Here is a 16888-nt window from a genome sequence, read left to right on the forward strand (position 1 = left end):
ACATCTGAATGGTGTGATGTTAGACAGAAAATTGTTTGAAATAACATTTTTTCTCATAATACTTCTAAAGTACTGTGGCTAACTAACCATCCAATATAAGAGTAATGCATTATTTCCATGTTTTCTACATGGATCATCAACTGGTGAGCTTGCTGACTTCTTGTAGGTGACATGTTGCTTTAGCTTCAGTCCTTTTTGCATTATTGCACAAGTTAAGGACTGAAAGGTTTCAAAAATTAACACAAGCTTTGAATAATAAGTCTGCCACCATTATGAATGTAAACTGTATATGTGCAGTGCTAGAATGGAAAGCTTGACAGACTAGTAACAGTGCCTATGAGGAACTGCGGGCATAGCAAAGTGTCAGTTAAAAGGCCTTCATACTGTAATTAACTGACTTTTGTGTTGATGAAAATTATGCTCTCCACATATTCATAATTATGTCTTTTTTTGGTCTTATCTTAAAATACAGAATGTAACATATTTTGTATGTTAGATAAAAAGGCTATATTTATTTGATTTGAATATGAATGAATCTACTGTATACACTGGTGATTAGCTGGGACAGCTTTTTTAAGTAGTTGCAAATGTTAGTGTGTTACAATGTAACAATGAAGAAGTCAACATGTTTATGAGTTGATGGGATTCAAATCTATTAATTTAACAATTTTAATTCCTCTGATCGTATGTATCTGAAATATCTGCTGGTGTATCATTACCTTAAAGCAGATGATATACTGGGCAATTAATCTGGGAGCTGAACATGGGCAATGAACCTGGCAACAGCCAAAAAAGTGAGACACAAGGTCAGAAATATATTCAAGTGTTTCCAGGCAACAAGAAAGCATGAATAAATTGTAAAGAAAGCAACAGTTCTGAGTTCTGCCGATCAGAGTTGCCAAAAAAGTTGTGCTGTGTGTCACTGCTGAGAACCACAGCAGCAGCACCTTCTGGATCAGGGGTTACGTTACCTTAGCTCGCTAGGCCTGAACAAACAGCCTTCCCCCCTTCAGGGATGTGGGTGTCCCAGTCACTAAGGATACGGATCAGCTGATGAGGATTGTGACTGATGTTTTCTCTATTTTTAATACAATTTTTTAAAAATAAAATTATTTTTTAATAATAAACTCATCTGAAAACTGAACTGCTCTGTTTTTTGAGATTATTAAACAAATATTCCACACATACTGGGGGTGGTCACAGGAAATCCCTTAGAGATGAAACCTAACCAGACTTGGACTGTCTAAAGAATCAAAAATGAAACAGTATCAATGCACAATAGCAAGCATGAATTTCAGAATGATTCTGTATAAGACAAGAAAATATTGCATGCCTTTCAAACAAATGAAGACCAAAAATCCATACGTATTTTAAAATATTAACTCAAAGTTGAATTTCAACATGCAGTTACCTGTTTTCCGTATCCCTCCATCTGCAGGGCAGGTGTAGTCACTAGCAGCAAGCAGAAAACATGTTCCCCCACTTCGGCGGTCCTGCTCCCGAGTGCTGGACCTTCGCATGGGGACCCTCTCCTCTGGAGACATGGTCAGGTCACTGCCCCCGCTGCAATCTGCTGACAGAACTGCAAGAAAGGAATTAACACAGATTACAGACATGAATATGTCCTGTCAGGCTGAAGCGATTGATTCACTTATTCTTATTAAGTCACATGCCATGTACACTGAAACAAGTTTGTTTGCTGTAATCATTCCACTTGTTCATAATAGGGATGTGCAGAGGGCCCAGTATTTGTATTTGTCGCAGCAAAATTATTCAAATAAAAGTGGAAATAGGCGTAAAAATCCAGTTTTTGTTTTTATTACACTTTTAATTTTAGGATATTAAAGTGTTAAAATAAGTGTTTATGAAAAAACTACCTTACAAAGGAGGTCCCCACACCAGGTCTCAAACTCGAGTCCCCCAGATCATAGACGACTGCACTGACTACTGAGCTAAACTGAGTGCATTGCCAATGTGCAGACAGACCTCTACCTATTTATACAACCATAACACAGACAGCACAGTATGTAATGTGTAGAGAAGAACTTCAAAGGCGATTCTTGCTTTGCACTTTTCATTTACTGCTTATTTTTTACAACCTAACTTTGTGGAAAGGAGAAGGGGAACACCAGGTTACGGAGAGTCTCTTGTAAGTACTTCACTTGTGTCAGTAGCTCAGCTTTATCTCTGGGGAACATGATGTCCAAATAAGAGACCTGCTGATAGACGTAACAGCGGAGCAGAGGAGAGAGACTGAGATAGTTTTGTAACCAAACTGTGCTCCGGTATTTGACATGGTTTTTGTTTTTCTTCCCAAAAACAAATCATTTTCTGAAATATTTCTACAATAAATGTTTGTTAAAAACACACTATTTGTGCTTTACTGAATAATGTATTTGGATTCGGGCACCCCCCAAGTCCACAATGGCCAATCCCTTCATAATGTGCTTCAAATAGAGGAGATGGGGGACTGGAGGCTGTAGCAGTCGAGTTAGACAAATATAGATCTTCCACAGTCAGTCCTTCCAGTACAGAATTCCCTCTTTGTGCTTCCTTGGACAGTATTTCTGTGCTGAGCTGCGGTAGAGGTATATTACCATATAAAGGGAATTTCGCACTAAAAAGACAGTAAAATTGGAAGATACCTACTTCCTTTGTTTAACTCAAATGGCTGAGGCCTCATATTTTATAGTTTTACAGTCTGTAATTGCCTAATAACGACAACTTTCTTTAGTGGGAGTTTACTTGAAATTGTCTTTAGTGTAATATTGCACAATAAATTTAAGAATAAAACATGATTTTTTATCAAGATGTAGTTCTAATAAAACTGATAGATTTTACTAGAATGGACTCATGTCATTGTTATGTTGTCTGTAAAAATGACTTCCAAGTTACAAACATGTCTTTAAAATGTGAACTCTTACTGCATAGATATACTCACTGAGTAAAAATCTTCTATTATCTTAAACACATCTACTCATCTCATTATTAATCTACTATGACAGGACACTTCCGAAAGGATTAGTAAGATCAAGGAGGCCACTTAAAATGATAAGGTTTGATTTTAACAAAGCCAAATTTGTGCATTGTCTCCTTTAGTTGCACTGACAAAAAATTCAAGGAACTAAATGCAAATATGTTAAATAATGATTTATATAAATGAAAAGACACAAGTTATATATTATAAAATATAATATCTCTCTATTCCCTTACATTTTTTTCTCACAATCTGACAACTCACAATACAATCTAGCTAACATTACTTAAATGTTATGGTTAGTAATTATATTCTCTCTGGGGAGCAATGAAAAGGAAACATACTTCCCATTGGTATATTCTCAGTGGTATATAAGCAGAGAGAGAGAGAGAGAGGGTTTGGTGGGTGAGGGAACAGGGGAGTTTCGGGGTGACAGGGGAATCACAATCACGACAAACATCAAACGGCCTTCCACATAACAAGCCTGTGCCAAATGTCAAACCGACGCACAGCACAGCAGAGGTCGAAGGTAAGACAGAGTGTTGAGTTCCAGTTGATCACAAAGACACATTGTTTTCTTATGGGCCAATGAGGATTTACAACAAAAACAACCGTTTTTACTAGTGGGATGCCTGCATTTGCCATACTCAAAGGACAAGGATAACATTGATCTTTATGTTATTCTCAATAAATCTCTTGAAAAGACCAAAACCAGCAATAAATTTATAGTACTAACAAGTGTTATCTGTGAAGCCACAGCCTGATATAACTGTTGCCTCTGTGCCAAACAACTCCATTTCTGCCCAAAAACTATTAAAAGCTTATAAACACTGTTGCATTTAGATGACATACTGTATTCCATCATGACAATCAGGGAGGCCAGTGTAATATATTCTTCTCACCATGTAAAAGTGGAGCTGTGTGTGCTGTATGCTCCTGAGCCTGAAAATGCTGTGGCAGTTTCACAACCGCCATGTCCATTGTAATGATGGAATATGTCATGAATTGCATCAGTGTGGTTTTTAATAGTTTTTGGAAGACATAGAGGCATAAACTATATTAGGCTTTGGCTACAAAGGCAATAATGGTTAGTAGGATAAATTCATTATTGGTTTTAGTCATGTCATTTGATTTGTTGTTAATAATAAAAAGATAAAATAACACCAGTGTTTTCTTTTTAAGGGGTCTGACAAACTCCCTACGCCTGTCAAACCTGCCGTTCTCACATGGCACATATGCAGTTTACAGTGATAGCAGTGGCAGATTAACCACTTGAAATTCTCAATATTTGAAATGATAATATTATATATCATACTTGAAGGAATGGGCCATGATGACAGACACAAATAGACAAAAGCAAGCGTCTCGTCTCTAGCAGGCGTTTTGCTGAAATGACACTATTCACTAGCAAATTTTATCAGTAGAAAGCTAGCTCATTAAGCTAGCTGCATGAGTTGGTTGAAAACGCTGTCCTGACTTTTCAATGCTTCCAGCAGATTTGTTTTAAAACAAGTCAGCTTGAAGTATTAAAAAGTGTCTTGTAAAAGGGATGTTAGAGATGCACTTGATGACTATAACAGTGTGCTAAGAGTCTGAATGCTAATTAGCTGCATGTCCCTCTCCAGCTAATGATGCATGTGGAGGACATGTAACATTGTAGCATTGTTATAAGGGCTGCTAACATTACAGAACTGCTAACATTACCCTAAACTTTGATAGATTCCAGGACTGGCTTCCACACTGTGGAGAAATAATAATTAATGATATGCTCCTTGGCCTCAGAAGTAATGCTCAGCTACTTTTTCCTGGTAGAAAGCTAGTAGCTAGACATAGCAGCCTATGTTGAAGCAGATAAGCACACAGAAAAGCTTAAAAAAGGGTATTGCTTGAGTCCTGCTCTTACAACAGCTCCGTGTGCCTCAACATGTGGAGAAATCCTACACTTGACAGGCCTGCTGTGCCTAGTTACTGTTGCTAAGCTCTGCCTTTCAAATTGCTGTTCAGGGAGTGTTAATGAACAGTCAGTTACTTATAATAGTAACATAATACCATCAAGTAAGAAAATGTTCAGTTTAATACAGAAATAATCATGCAGAAATGTTCATGCTACAGTGAATTTCTATTAATGATAGTAAATATCCAAAAAGTTACTTTCTTTAGATTACTATAAAGGTTTTTAAATGAAATTTTTTCGATTAATTAATCCCTGAGTAAATCCATATATACTGGAAGTTGACAAGTCCTCCTCAAATGTGACCAAAATGAATATACAGTATATGTAAAAGAAACCTTTCACATTGTAACAAAAAGAGGGAGGCAATCTAAAGGACATTGAAAAGGAAAGTAACCTTGCTGGCTCTATATTTTAAATGACCTCTAAGGAAATCACACAGGCAACTAAACCAGATTGATTCTGTTTGTGCATGCAGTTGAGGAATTAATTTTTCTATGCTTATTAAATATAAGGTTCCGAGACCTATTCAAATTGACTGTGAGAAGCTTGGAGTGTGCACCTACCCTCAGGATTGTCTGCACTAGAATTCAAAGAAAATCAGTATACAGAGGTCGACACTAATTTCCATCAAAGATGTATCAGTGTAAATTATTGACATGAGCCTAAAGGGAAAAACAGCCACCTACGGTCTAAGCCACAATTGAACAATCTCTACTGGAAGAAACACTTCGACACAAGGACTCTGGATTCTTATCAGCATGAGCTATTCCAATGCTTCTCCTTCTCTCAATACCTTTTGCATTGCCTCCCTTATCACTGTGGCAACCGGAGATGAGGGCTGCAGGGCAAAAGAGCTCAGTCTTTTGTGAGGGAACTGCTGTGGCGTTTGTAAGACTCGAGGGGGAGAAACCACTCCAAGTCTCAGGGGAAAATCTGTCAAATGGTCACTGCTTTCTACCTGAGATGAGGTCCCTTATGTATTCTCCTCACTATCACTACATGAATAATACTCTTGCTGAACTTAACTACTGAGGTGTGGTTGGTCATAATTTTCTCTCTCATATGGACTTGGTCTGGCCATATGGTCTTACCTGAGCGGTTGCGTTCTAGTACCCTGCTCCCTTTGACGTGGCACAGGTCACCTTGAGTGCTGTTGCAGGTAGTGTTGAGATCGGCTTTGCAGTAGGTGGGAGACCCTCCCTGCACCACCTGAGGGATGTGTTTCTTCCTCTTCTTGGGCAGCTTCTGCTTGGCCATGGCCAGGGAGTAGTACATCCCAAAGTTATTGACGATAACAGGCACAGGCATGGCTATTGTCAGCACGCCAGCTAAGGCGCATAATGCCCCCACCACCATGCCTGACCATGTCTCTGGATACATATCGCCATAGCCCAATGTAGTCATGGTTACCACAGCCCACCAGAAGCCGATGGGGATGTTCTTGAACTTGGTGTGGAGGCTAGCAGTGGGGTCATTGGGCTTAGCGCCGATGCGTTCAGCATAATAGATCATAGTGGCAAAAATTAACACTCCCAATGCCAGGAAGATGATGAGCAGCAGGAATTCATTGGTGCTGGCCCGTAGAGTGTGGCCCAACACCCTAAGCCCCACGAAATGACGTGTTAGCTTGAAGATACGCAGGATACGAACAAAGCGCACCACCCTGAGGAACCCCAACACATCCTTGGCAGCCTTTGAAGAAAGGCCACTCAGCCCTACCTCCAAGTAGAAAGGTAGGATAGCCACAAAGTCGATGATGTTGAGCACGCTCTTAACAAACTCCAACTTGACCGGGCAGAAGGTCACACGCACCAGGAACTCAATGGTGAACCAGAAGACACAAACGCCCTCGACGTACGTGAGCGCGGGGTCAGTTTCAATCTCGTACTGTGGGCCCGAGTCTGGCAGGCTGCTGTTCCGCATCAGCTCTGTCTTGTTAATGATGGTGTTGAAAGCCTCATGAGTCTCCAAGCAGAAGGTGGTGATGGAGACCAGGATGAAGAACAAAGATGCAAAGGCAATAAACTACAGGAGAGGGAAAGAGAAAAGAGAATAACATAAGTTACTACAAACGTGGTATTTCAGGTAATTTGAACCATGACGTCCTATGCACTATACTTGATTAGTGTGCATACAACGCCAAGATCAATCATTTGATTTACTCTTGAGAAAAAGGGTAAACTCAGACAAGTTTAATTAACATCAATTTGAATGGACTCCAGAGAGAGGAGCAATCAATTAGCAAGAGCAACAAATAAAACACACACTTTGGCATGCTCCTTGTGGAAATGTAGCATGGGAATGCAGATGTAGTCAGATCTAATTTACTGCTGTTGGTATGTTGGGCAGTTGGCAGTAAAGCAAGCAGGGAATTGGTTAAACCAACCACGCAACCTTAGAATCATTAGGGAATTGGGAAAGGTATTTTTTTATGCATTGCTTTTATTTTGTCCATTTGTAAATCTCTTATTGAATTTTAGCATATGAAGTCATGTTTGTTTTTGTTTTACCACATCTTCATGTACTTACAATGTATAATGTTGGGGTGTTGTTCTATTTACCTGGTTTTCAGAGTTTTTCAATTGTCCATTAAAGTAGGAGGGGAAGAATTGTAAACATGACAGAATGCATCCATGTAGAATCTGTGGTTCACAAACTTTTTTGTTTGTTGCCCCTTAAGTTAAAGCAATGTCGACTTGTGATACTTTGTCACAGGCTGCATATGTGTACTAGTTGTGACCAAGTCAACTAAGAATTACTCTTTCCCTTGCTTCTATTCAGAGGCTTGAAGAAGTAAAATTAAGAGAAAGACAAAGATTAGAGGACAGTCTGAAAAAAACTTAACTTTCTGCAATAGAAATATGTTTTTCCTTCTTTCTTATCATCTTGTGAAACCCTCAGATTTATCTTGTTTCAGGTAATTCAGGAACTACTTGTTAGGTATGACAAAATAATTTCAATTCAAGGTACACTTTCAATCATTTGAAGAATCTCAAACATGGATGGAGTTTGTTCAGCATAGAATTTGCTTAGTTGTAAGAACATGTGACCTAAGTATGGAACCGGGGTCACGTGATAACAAGTGGTCATATATGTGGGATATCCCTTGTCTCTGTTGAAGGATGGTCTTTGGCGTCGAATGCAGATGGCTTCCTGGATCCATGACAACTGAACAAACTCCATCTGTTAAAGAAGCCCTGAAAAAAACTAGTAAGTGGCCTTGAGTTGAGATTATTTTGTCAATTTACTATTTCTAAGGTCAAGAATGAACTTTCATGCTCTATTAGGTATTCACTAATTAATAGCTCCTTACTCAAATTTACTCTAATTTTAAGTGACAGTTGAAAGGTATATATTGTTTCACAATTTAACGTAATGCTTTACAATTGACCTCAATCAATCAATGGAGTCTGCCATGGTTGGTGTGAAACTGGTAGCCCAACTGAGCCTAATAAACCTTCTGAATGAACACGCTGGTGTACTTCTGCTGGAAACAGATAGTTCTTGCCATTACAAGCAACATTGTGTCATCTCCAACACTGTCTGTGATCACTTATTTTGCATCCCAATATAGAACACAACACAGATGTTAAATTGGATACAAATGAAAACCATCTTTTCTCACTCGTCCCCCTTGCGTCTGGGTAGCAGTGTCTAAAGGCAAAGTCAGGCAGCATTAGCAACAGCTAAATAGTCCTCTTGGGTGCTATTTGGTATCCGCTTCATTCATATTTACTGCCAACATGAAGAAATGCATAGAAATAACTGTTTTATTGCGATGCTCTATTCTCACCCGCTTTGGGCAAGCCAATAGAGGGAGAAACAAAGTGATGTCATGGAATATTCGATTTGTTAGCATTGCAGGAATATAAAAATGTTACTGGCAATGAGGACAAGCAATCTTAGTGCATGGCAATAACTGACAATGCAGCAGTAGGTTCAGAGTACATCAATATGAATCAATACCTCCTGTACATTTTATCAACATAAAGTTTCTGTCAGAAAAATCCCAATTATACTTGAGTTAATGGAAAATAATTTAAGTAACTTCTTTTGCCATTTTGCCATCTTTGGTTTGGCAAAATTATAGCATGTTGATACACTGCAGCTGAATCTGTAAGGCAACATTATTAAATGATGAGTCATATACAGATTTTATTTAGTTTTTCTCTCAACAGATCATGTTTTGTTTTGGTGTTCTTTTGCAAAGTGTTTAATGAACCACCTGTCAGATGCAGAGCTCACATCCAGCGATTCCACTGGCCTGGAAGAAGCTCTGGCTGAATGTGCAAACATCCACGTCTCTCTCCGAGAGCTAGACGGAGCAGATTTCCACACATGCAGCCTACTATGCTCCTTTCTCCACCTTCCTCCCACTATCCATACACTTGTGCGCTCTGCCTACTAAGCTCTAAAGAAGTCGTTTCACACCCTGCCTTGTTTTTGGATTGCATGACTCACACACACTGAAAATATCACTGCCACTATTTGGGTCACCCTGCTCATGAACTGTGTGCGTGCATTCAATCTACCACTGTTAGCATGCGCTCTGGTCATATATTATACATGTGCCTTTATCGTTCTGTAAGTGCATGTGTTCATCCTGCTCATTCGCTGCTACTGTTGTAAAGCCACAGCGTGTTGCAAAATGACACATTCAGTTTGACGAGGTTATTCAGCATCACTCAGCAGTTACTCAGCACCATCAACTTTCTACATTCAGTAACCAGGCAAGGACATCACCTTTTTAATTTAATGAATTATAGAGTGTGTGACAACACTAAATATGTCATGCAGCTACTTGCAGTGATAAACTTTCTTATTCACAAGTTAAAAGTTAAAAGAATGCCTGTTATGAACACTGACCTTGTAATTTTCTTTTGTATTATACACAGTAACGTATCAGTAACATAGTGAATGTTATAGCATCACAAGAACAAGAGAACAATGTTTTTATGTTTCCAGCTCCAACATTGCTTTTGGCTGCATTGCATTTTATCTATTAAGGCTGCTGTAAATATAGGAATTTCTGTCTTCACTTTCCTCTATACACTAATCCAGGTTGTAGGCAGATGTAAAAATGCTATCATTACAGCACTAGCATCTCACTTGTAAAACTGCAGTATCACTGTGCACTGGACTGTACTGTGTATAAAGGACTTAACTTCATCAAATACCACATGATATAAAGGTAATCTGACAAACCTTTCAATTAAATTTAGCCATTTTTTTAACAGATGGATTAATGTCTTTTCACATGCAACTAACCAAAACAAAACTTACTGAGCTTACCTCCATGAAATTGATTTCACATAGACACATTTTGAAATTCTCACATTCTAACTAAAACCAGACTTTCTGTATATGTTTCCAAGCCAAAATTCCACTTTGTGTTTCAAATTTTAATCAAACGATTGATCAAATGGTTCATCTGATTATGATGCCAGAAATTATGGATTATTTGATGATTGTGATCATAAACTAGCAATGAACAAGGTAGGCTTTAACTACTACACAGAGCTGTCACATCCACACCATCTATCCATCTACACACCGCTAGAGAGCCAAACACATCAATCAGCCAGCGGATTAGTTTATATCAGTGCAAAACGGCTCTAGAAAGAAAACTTTGTTTTTCATGCTGCAGGAAAAATGCTGCGTTCATGTTATATAAAAATGACCAAACTACTGATTGATAAATGGCCTTATGTCAACATCAAATAATTACAACTGGAGGACTGAAGGTGCCTAAAATGCCAAACAAATGCTTCTGGATGCTTCAGTCCTTCGTTCAGGGTTAATTCAACCCAAATTGATAGATATTATGCTATATTATCAATGCAAACAGTATATCTAATCTTCATGCAACCAACTTTGCAATCATACAACTGTCTGGAGCTGACTGATGATGAGCACTCTTGCAAGTTGTAAACACGGGAATCTTTCTCATCCCTACCATCCAACCAATATGATATTAACTTTATATAACACCAAAACCTGACTGTTTGTCCAGTAATCAACGTGAAAAAGAAACATAATGCACTGTATAACAACAAAATGATCCCAGAAATGCAAGGTACATTGGAGACAGCATCTTAAAAGAGTATTAGAGGTGTTTCAGGGAAGACTTTTCCTGTTGCTCCTAATGCAACAACTCTCCTTCTACTGCTCAATTCTAACTTTCTCTCTGTCTCACCCCCTCATTGTGTCTTTATCTCTGCCTCGTTCTTATCATGACACTGGCTGAAACTAACAGCAAGACTACCTGAGCTGTTTCTTTTGGCTGCTTGGATGCTGCGCCAACTAATGATAACTGCCGTCTCGTGCTGGGCTGTAATTTTGTCGCGTTCACGTCTACAGAGAGAGGATATATCATCTCCCCAGTGCACACCAGCCTGTGACATCAGAATCATGTCACATTAAACAAGTCAGACACCAAACGCACATGCATACAGAGAGCAATAACATGCAGGTGCACACACACAGCCTCACAAACACGCACAAGGTTATTTATGACAGACATTAAAAATGCAAAGGCGCTACTCTACCATGTGATTGCAACAGGCACATGCTTCTCGACATCCTGATTCCCAGCACACACACTCTGCATGCAAAATACGTCCTGTACTTATATAAATCGCTGTTTGAGGGAAGCGCAGGGCGGATGTGGCACAGACAGTCCATCTCTGAACAATGCAGATCTAATTTAGCCTGGAGACTCACCCCATTTTTCAACCATCGTTTTCATTACATCTAAGGCTTTTAGCTTTACTGTCGCTCATTGGCACAGCTGATAATGGCCAAGGTTGCTGTTGCAGAGGTCAAACCTGTGACCTTCATGTCTGTGTCTGACTGTGTGCAGAGTAGAGCCACATGTACATATGTTTTCATCATCATAAACAATAATTACAGCAGCTGATTTCACCAATTAGCTGATGCTCTGTAAAAGAACCTGGAATAAGTTTTTACAGCAGTATTTTGCGTCAGGATCTTAGGGTGGCAATGTCATTTGATTGGTTGGTCAGCACAGTACATCTGACATTTTAGTCCACAACAGGGTACAAATACTGGCCAGACTGCCATGGAATTTGCATTGGGTATTCATGGTCTCATAAGCACTCAGAATTGCTATTTTATCTTCACTTCTTTATTCAGTCTGATATTGTGTTCATGTTAGCTGACTTTTGTCCCATCTTCACCATCATTTTCAGTTGTTTCAGAAGCTGCAGTGGCAGTTATTAGTAGGCATAGTTATCGTTTGTCATGTTTATCAGGGATGTGTGGTCAATTAAGGGCGCTGGGGCATGCCCCTCCTGCAATTCCAATTGTGCAATACATATTTTAATGAGCAGTTGTTTTTGTTTTTGATATTGTTATGTTGTGTGTGGGTGTATAAATTTAATTTGCTACTCTCACATAAATTATACATAATTACAGAAACGTATGAAGACTAAGGAAAAAGCATTGCCTACAATCTTTGTCTGTGAGCCGAAGGATGCACTTTTCTCCGCCCAACATCTGTATGTGTGTAATATGTTTGGCTTTTCCTGGTGGCCCCTGATTGGTTGACAGCGCACGCCAAAAATAACTGGATCTGGGGTTGAAAATTCTACACCTGAGAAATGTTGCCAGGTTGGGCGATTTTCCACCAAATTGCTGCTTCCTTACTAGATAACATTTACCCCCTGAAGGCAGGCAAAACATTCACAGATTTTTGTGGTACCGTGGTGATAATTGTAAAGTGAAAGCAGCTAATTGACCACTAAAGACAATTTTTTAAACTTTTAGAAACTGCCAGCCTAGCCGCTATCCACCAGCAGTTGGCCCTCTGCTACATTGTACGGTGCATGCTCACGGCCAAAATACACAGAGCTACCTAGGGCTGTAGCCCCACCTAGTGGAAAAGTCACACCACGCCACTGATGTTTATCCAAGAAATGTGTCAATTTAAGAATTGTTGTTTCTGTAGGTCAAGTTACAATCTAATCTACACTAACTGTAGTCACCATTTTTGTTTGGAATTTATTTGCGCTCTTTCACAGGAAGATGGTGTCCTCATTCTGAGGTCTGCAACTGTGCTGTACAAATGATTTCAGTGACCCCCCGACTTTTCCTCGACCAAAACTTTTGTCCATGACAAGGACTTCTAGATCACTACATCAGTCTATGGAGGTAGCCTCTACAGGATCTGACCCCTGTGATAACCGTGGCTGAAATAACAACAAAAAAGCTCCAGTGATTTCAACACATATGCTCATACAGAAGGCGTAACATGCTGTTGTAGCTTTTAATTGGTACCAGTTCAGCCACTGAAATATATGTGGGTGAGAGAGCTTTGATCTGAGGGAGCGATGTGGGTGAGAGCCCACAAAGACAAGCAAAACATTTATTTTTCACAGTCCAACCATGAGAATAATCCATGTGTTTGTGTTAGTTTATGGATAGTTACTATCTAGCCAGCCAGCTAGCTTAAATGTTAATTGTTGTGACTACACTGCTATGTCATAGATGTATTATAAGAACTTGATAATGGATTTCAAAATGTGCCCATTCACTTCAAAGAACATAACTCGTAGAGTGCATGAGCCCAAAAAGTTTTCTAGTTTAATAGTTTGCAAACCATTATTTTGGGTCTCAGGGGATTTTTTTGTTGCAGTACCAACAGTGGCCACTGGGACAAACTGGCAGCAAGACTGACTCAGTTGTGCCATTCAGTTGTCTTAACACATCCATGTGCTACATGTGCAAGTCTTCTGGTGTTTTTAGCTGTTACCAAATACTACCACCATGGGCCATGATATATTTGGCAGTTTGACATACTGAACACATTCACGCTCCCAAGGTGATAAACTTCCTAGAGCACTAGCACACTAGTGGTAGGCTTTAAGATCAACAAAACTGACAGTTTTTCTGTCAAATACTTTTGAATTGCAGGATGTAATGAACATTTCAGTCCCTTGGAGCCACTAATAAGGCATTTTGTTTTCGTGAATTTTGAGTTTGAGTGAAACACCAGGACCATTTTTTTCTCCCCTTACAAGAAACAATTCTTACTCAGTATGTAAAACAACTTGCAGGATGATTCACAGAAAACACAATAAACATAAAACCTTTATTTAGTTTTGTCAGTTTCTGTTGTAGCATTATTCCATTGTGCCTTGGTTGAATGTTTTCATATCAGTACACCCACAGGAAGTGATGGAAGTGTCCTCCATGAAAGAATCAATCATAAACATGTTTCCTTACACATTTTATCCATTCTGTCTTAGTCCTTGTAAATCAGAAAAACAAAGCAGAATGATAGCACATGACCTGCATTTCAAAATAACTGGGATAGTAGATGTAGACGGCAATAAAGACAACATAACTCTTAAATGACAGGGAAATTCTTTAAATGCTTCATTCATAAGCTCAGTGGTTTCACTCAGAGGCTCTGCATATCTTTTAGATGTACTTTACAAACAGAGTGATTTATTAGGACTTAACAGATTCAGTCAGCAGCTCTTTCACCACCCCAAACACTGATGGGATGCAATCGGCGTCACAGTGCTGAAGCAGGAAGGCATCCTCATAATCACATCATTTTTCACAAGACATCTGCCACTCCCTGGAACTCTGCCTGTCCGCAGCTGAGGGAAGAGACATGAGGAAAATGCCAGACCAAACAGCAACGATCACACGATCCCCCAGTGGATTACATCTGCCACTTGGCCTGGAGCTGCCAGAGCCAGCGGGCCAGGACGCTGACTCTGGAGCTATGCAGCCTCAGGTTGTAAACAGTAACTGATACACTGGCATGGACATCACATTAGAAAGCTAATGGAAAGGAAAAATGTGGTGGTCTGCACGTACAGTGGAGGGACAGGGCTGTCAGCGATCAGTGGTAAATCAAATGTGACTAAGCTGAAGGCTCTAGTCTGTGATTTTACAAATATAAAGCAAAATATTAATTTCTGCTTTTTGGTAGAAGGTAGAGCAGCTTGATTATAGTTACTTGCTTACTTTGCTTTGAATTTAAGTAGGTAAGTCTTAGTAAGTCTTCCTTTGAGGATGAAAAAGTGTATTCCATAAATAAAGGATTAAACTGGAGTAGATCAAGTAAACCTCCAGAACATATTTATACTACTTGTTGTAATGTAAAATTCCAATTGCTACTTTTGCATGAAAAAACCCCCAAATATGCTGCCATATCATCTCAACAGGTACAACTCTTTGTACACTGTATAGCAACATCATGATACACTATTACACTGCAGGCAAAAGGAATATGATTTTAATCTATAAATGTAATATATGGGAATAAAGACTTTTGGCAATGTTGGTCAATCACTTTAATCCAGACTCATATATCACAACAAATATGGGATGAATTTCCAATTTGGTACACCCAATCATGGTCCCCAGAGGATGAATCCTAGTGACTTTTGTGACCACCTGACTGATTTTGAGTGAAATATCTTGACAAATATTGGATGAGTCTGGATAAAATTTGGTGCAGAAATTTATGTCTCCCTCAGAATGAATTATAATAACCCTGACTTCTCATCTAAAGCCACCATCAGGTCAACATTTCACTTTGTCCAATATTTTGGTTTGTGATGAATACTTGCAAAACTAATGACAACCATTTGCCTCAGCTGTACTTTGTGTCCATGGCTATTTAGCAAATGTTTGCATGCTAATGCTAAACTAAGGTACTGAACATGATACAAATTCTAACTAGAAATCTGTGTGTTGTCTTTATTCATATACTAATATTTTTTTCTTTGTAAGTATGTTAGCACATTGAGGACAGCATTTAGCTCAAAGTAATCCTGTATTCAGGAGATGTCAAGCTGAAAAGACATTTTGTTTGTTGCAAGAATTGATCTATAAAGGGCTGGTTCACCTACATCATGAGGGTGTGAAAACACGTTTTTCACTTACTTCTGGGGGTATCTACCCATACAGAGATCTTTGCTTTACATTACCAGGTTTTAAGATAGCTGTCTCTGCCGCCACTCCAAAACAATGGTGTTGAATGGAAGTTTGATTGTTGTGCTCAAAGCATTGAAAATTACATTACAGGCAGAAACACTTTTTCCCTAAAACTGTTTGTATTACTAGATCATTCACACAGAACAGCGTAAACAGTTTTCATAGGGACTGTTGCTTCAGTTGTAGTAGTTCTAAAGAAAACAGTAAGCACCACAAATTGAATGCCACCACCTTCACCTAAAATGTATTGAAATGGTGGCATGTATTTTAGTGGTGGAAATCTTGGCAATCAAACTAAAACTATGTGCATGGGTAGATACCACTAGGGGAAAAGGGTAAGTGAATAAATGAATAAATGAATTTGTATCAATCTTTAAATTTAACCCTACTAGTATTTGAAATATTCAGTGGTAGCTCCAGCACTCACTCAGAAAGCTAAAAACAGAACGACCCTCATGGGTCACACATTTTTCTGTATATCCCTTCATCTGTTGGCACAGCAGCACGTTGGATGGGCAAAATCTTGGCATCCTCCCACTGAAAAATCCCCCCCACCCACACAACCAGGCAACCCACCGCTCTGCTGAGGCTCTGTTTCAGAAACCACCCTGCTGGCTCAGCCAATCAGAGCGCTTGCTGCTCCCACCTCCTTGGGACTGCTACCATCTGTTTGACACTATGGATGGAAGCTGTACCCTCCGATCCTGGCCCGAGACCACCATCTATCGCCATGCTGCGTCAATCCTCTGTAAGCCACTGTGACATCATCAAGTAAAGGGGACCCCGGAGGTGCTAACACAGTCCACGAGGATCTCAAACACACACACACACATCTACACACTGACATAATTAAACCTGTGGGGTTTGGGGGTTTGAGCTTGTATGTGGTTTGCCTTCTGTTTCTACACGATTGCCTGGTTATAATTTCAATCTGGATTTAGGGCTTTTCCATTGTGTATATACATGGTGTCTGCATATGT

The 16888-nt window shown here is 39.3% G+C and overlaps 1 protein-coding gene and 1 long non-coding RNA gene across 5 annotated transcripts in view; one reads left to right on the forward strand and one right to left on the reverse strand.

The window, feature by feature from the left end:
- The window catches only part of LOC121890475, a 37417-nt gene extending 35905 nt beyond the window's left edge, over positions 1 to 1512 (forward strand). Inside the window, exon 4 of the long non-coding RNA XR_006093807.1 lies at positions 1439 to 1512. This is a non-coding gene — a long non-coding RNA (uncharacterized LOC121890475). The remainder of the gene's footprint in view (positions 1 to 1438) is intronic.
- kcnc2 (potassium voltage-gated channel, Shaw-related subfamily, member 2) overlaps positions 1 to 16888 on the reverse strand; it is a 102634-nt gene that overhangs the window by 8619 nt on the left and 77127 nt on the right. For all 4 annotated transcript variants that reach the window (XM_042402763.1, XM_042402762.1, XM_042402761.1 and 1 more), the window contains exons 2-3: positions 6023 to 6956; positions 1412 to 1582 (exon numbers count right to left, since the gene is read on the reverse strand). In XM_042402763.1, coding sequence (XP_042258697.1) covers positions 1412 to 1582; positions 6023 to 6956 — 1105 coding nt within the window. The remainder of the gene's footprint in view (positions 1 to 1411; positions 1583 to 6022; positions 6957 to 16888) is intronic.

The sequence above is a fragment of the Thunnus maccoyii genome, chromosome 23 (genome assembly GCF_910596095.1).
Source record: "Thunnus maccoyii chromosome 23, fThuMac1.1, whole genome shotgun sequence".
In the NCBI taxonomy this organism is placed as follows: Eukaryota; Metazoa; Chordata; class Actinopteri; order Scombriformes; family Scombridae; genus Thunnus; species Thunnus maccoyii.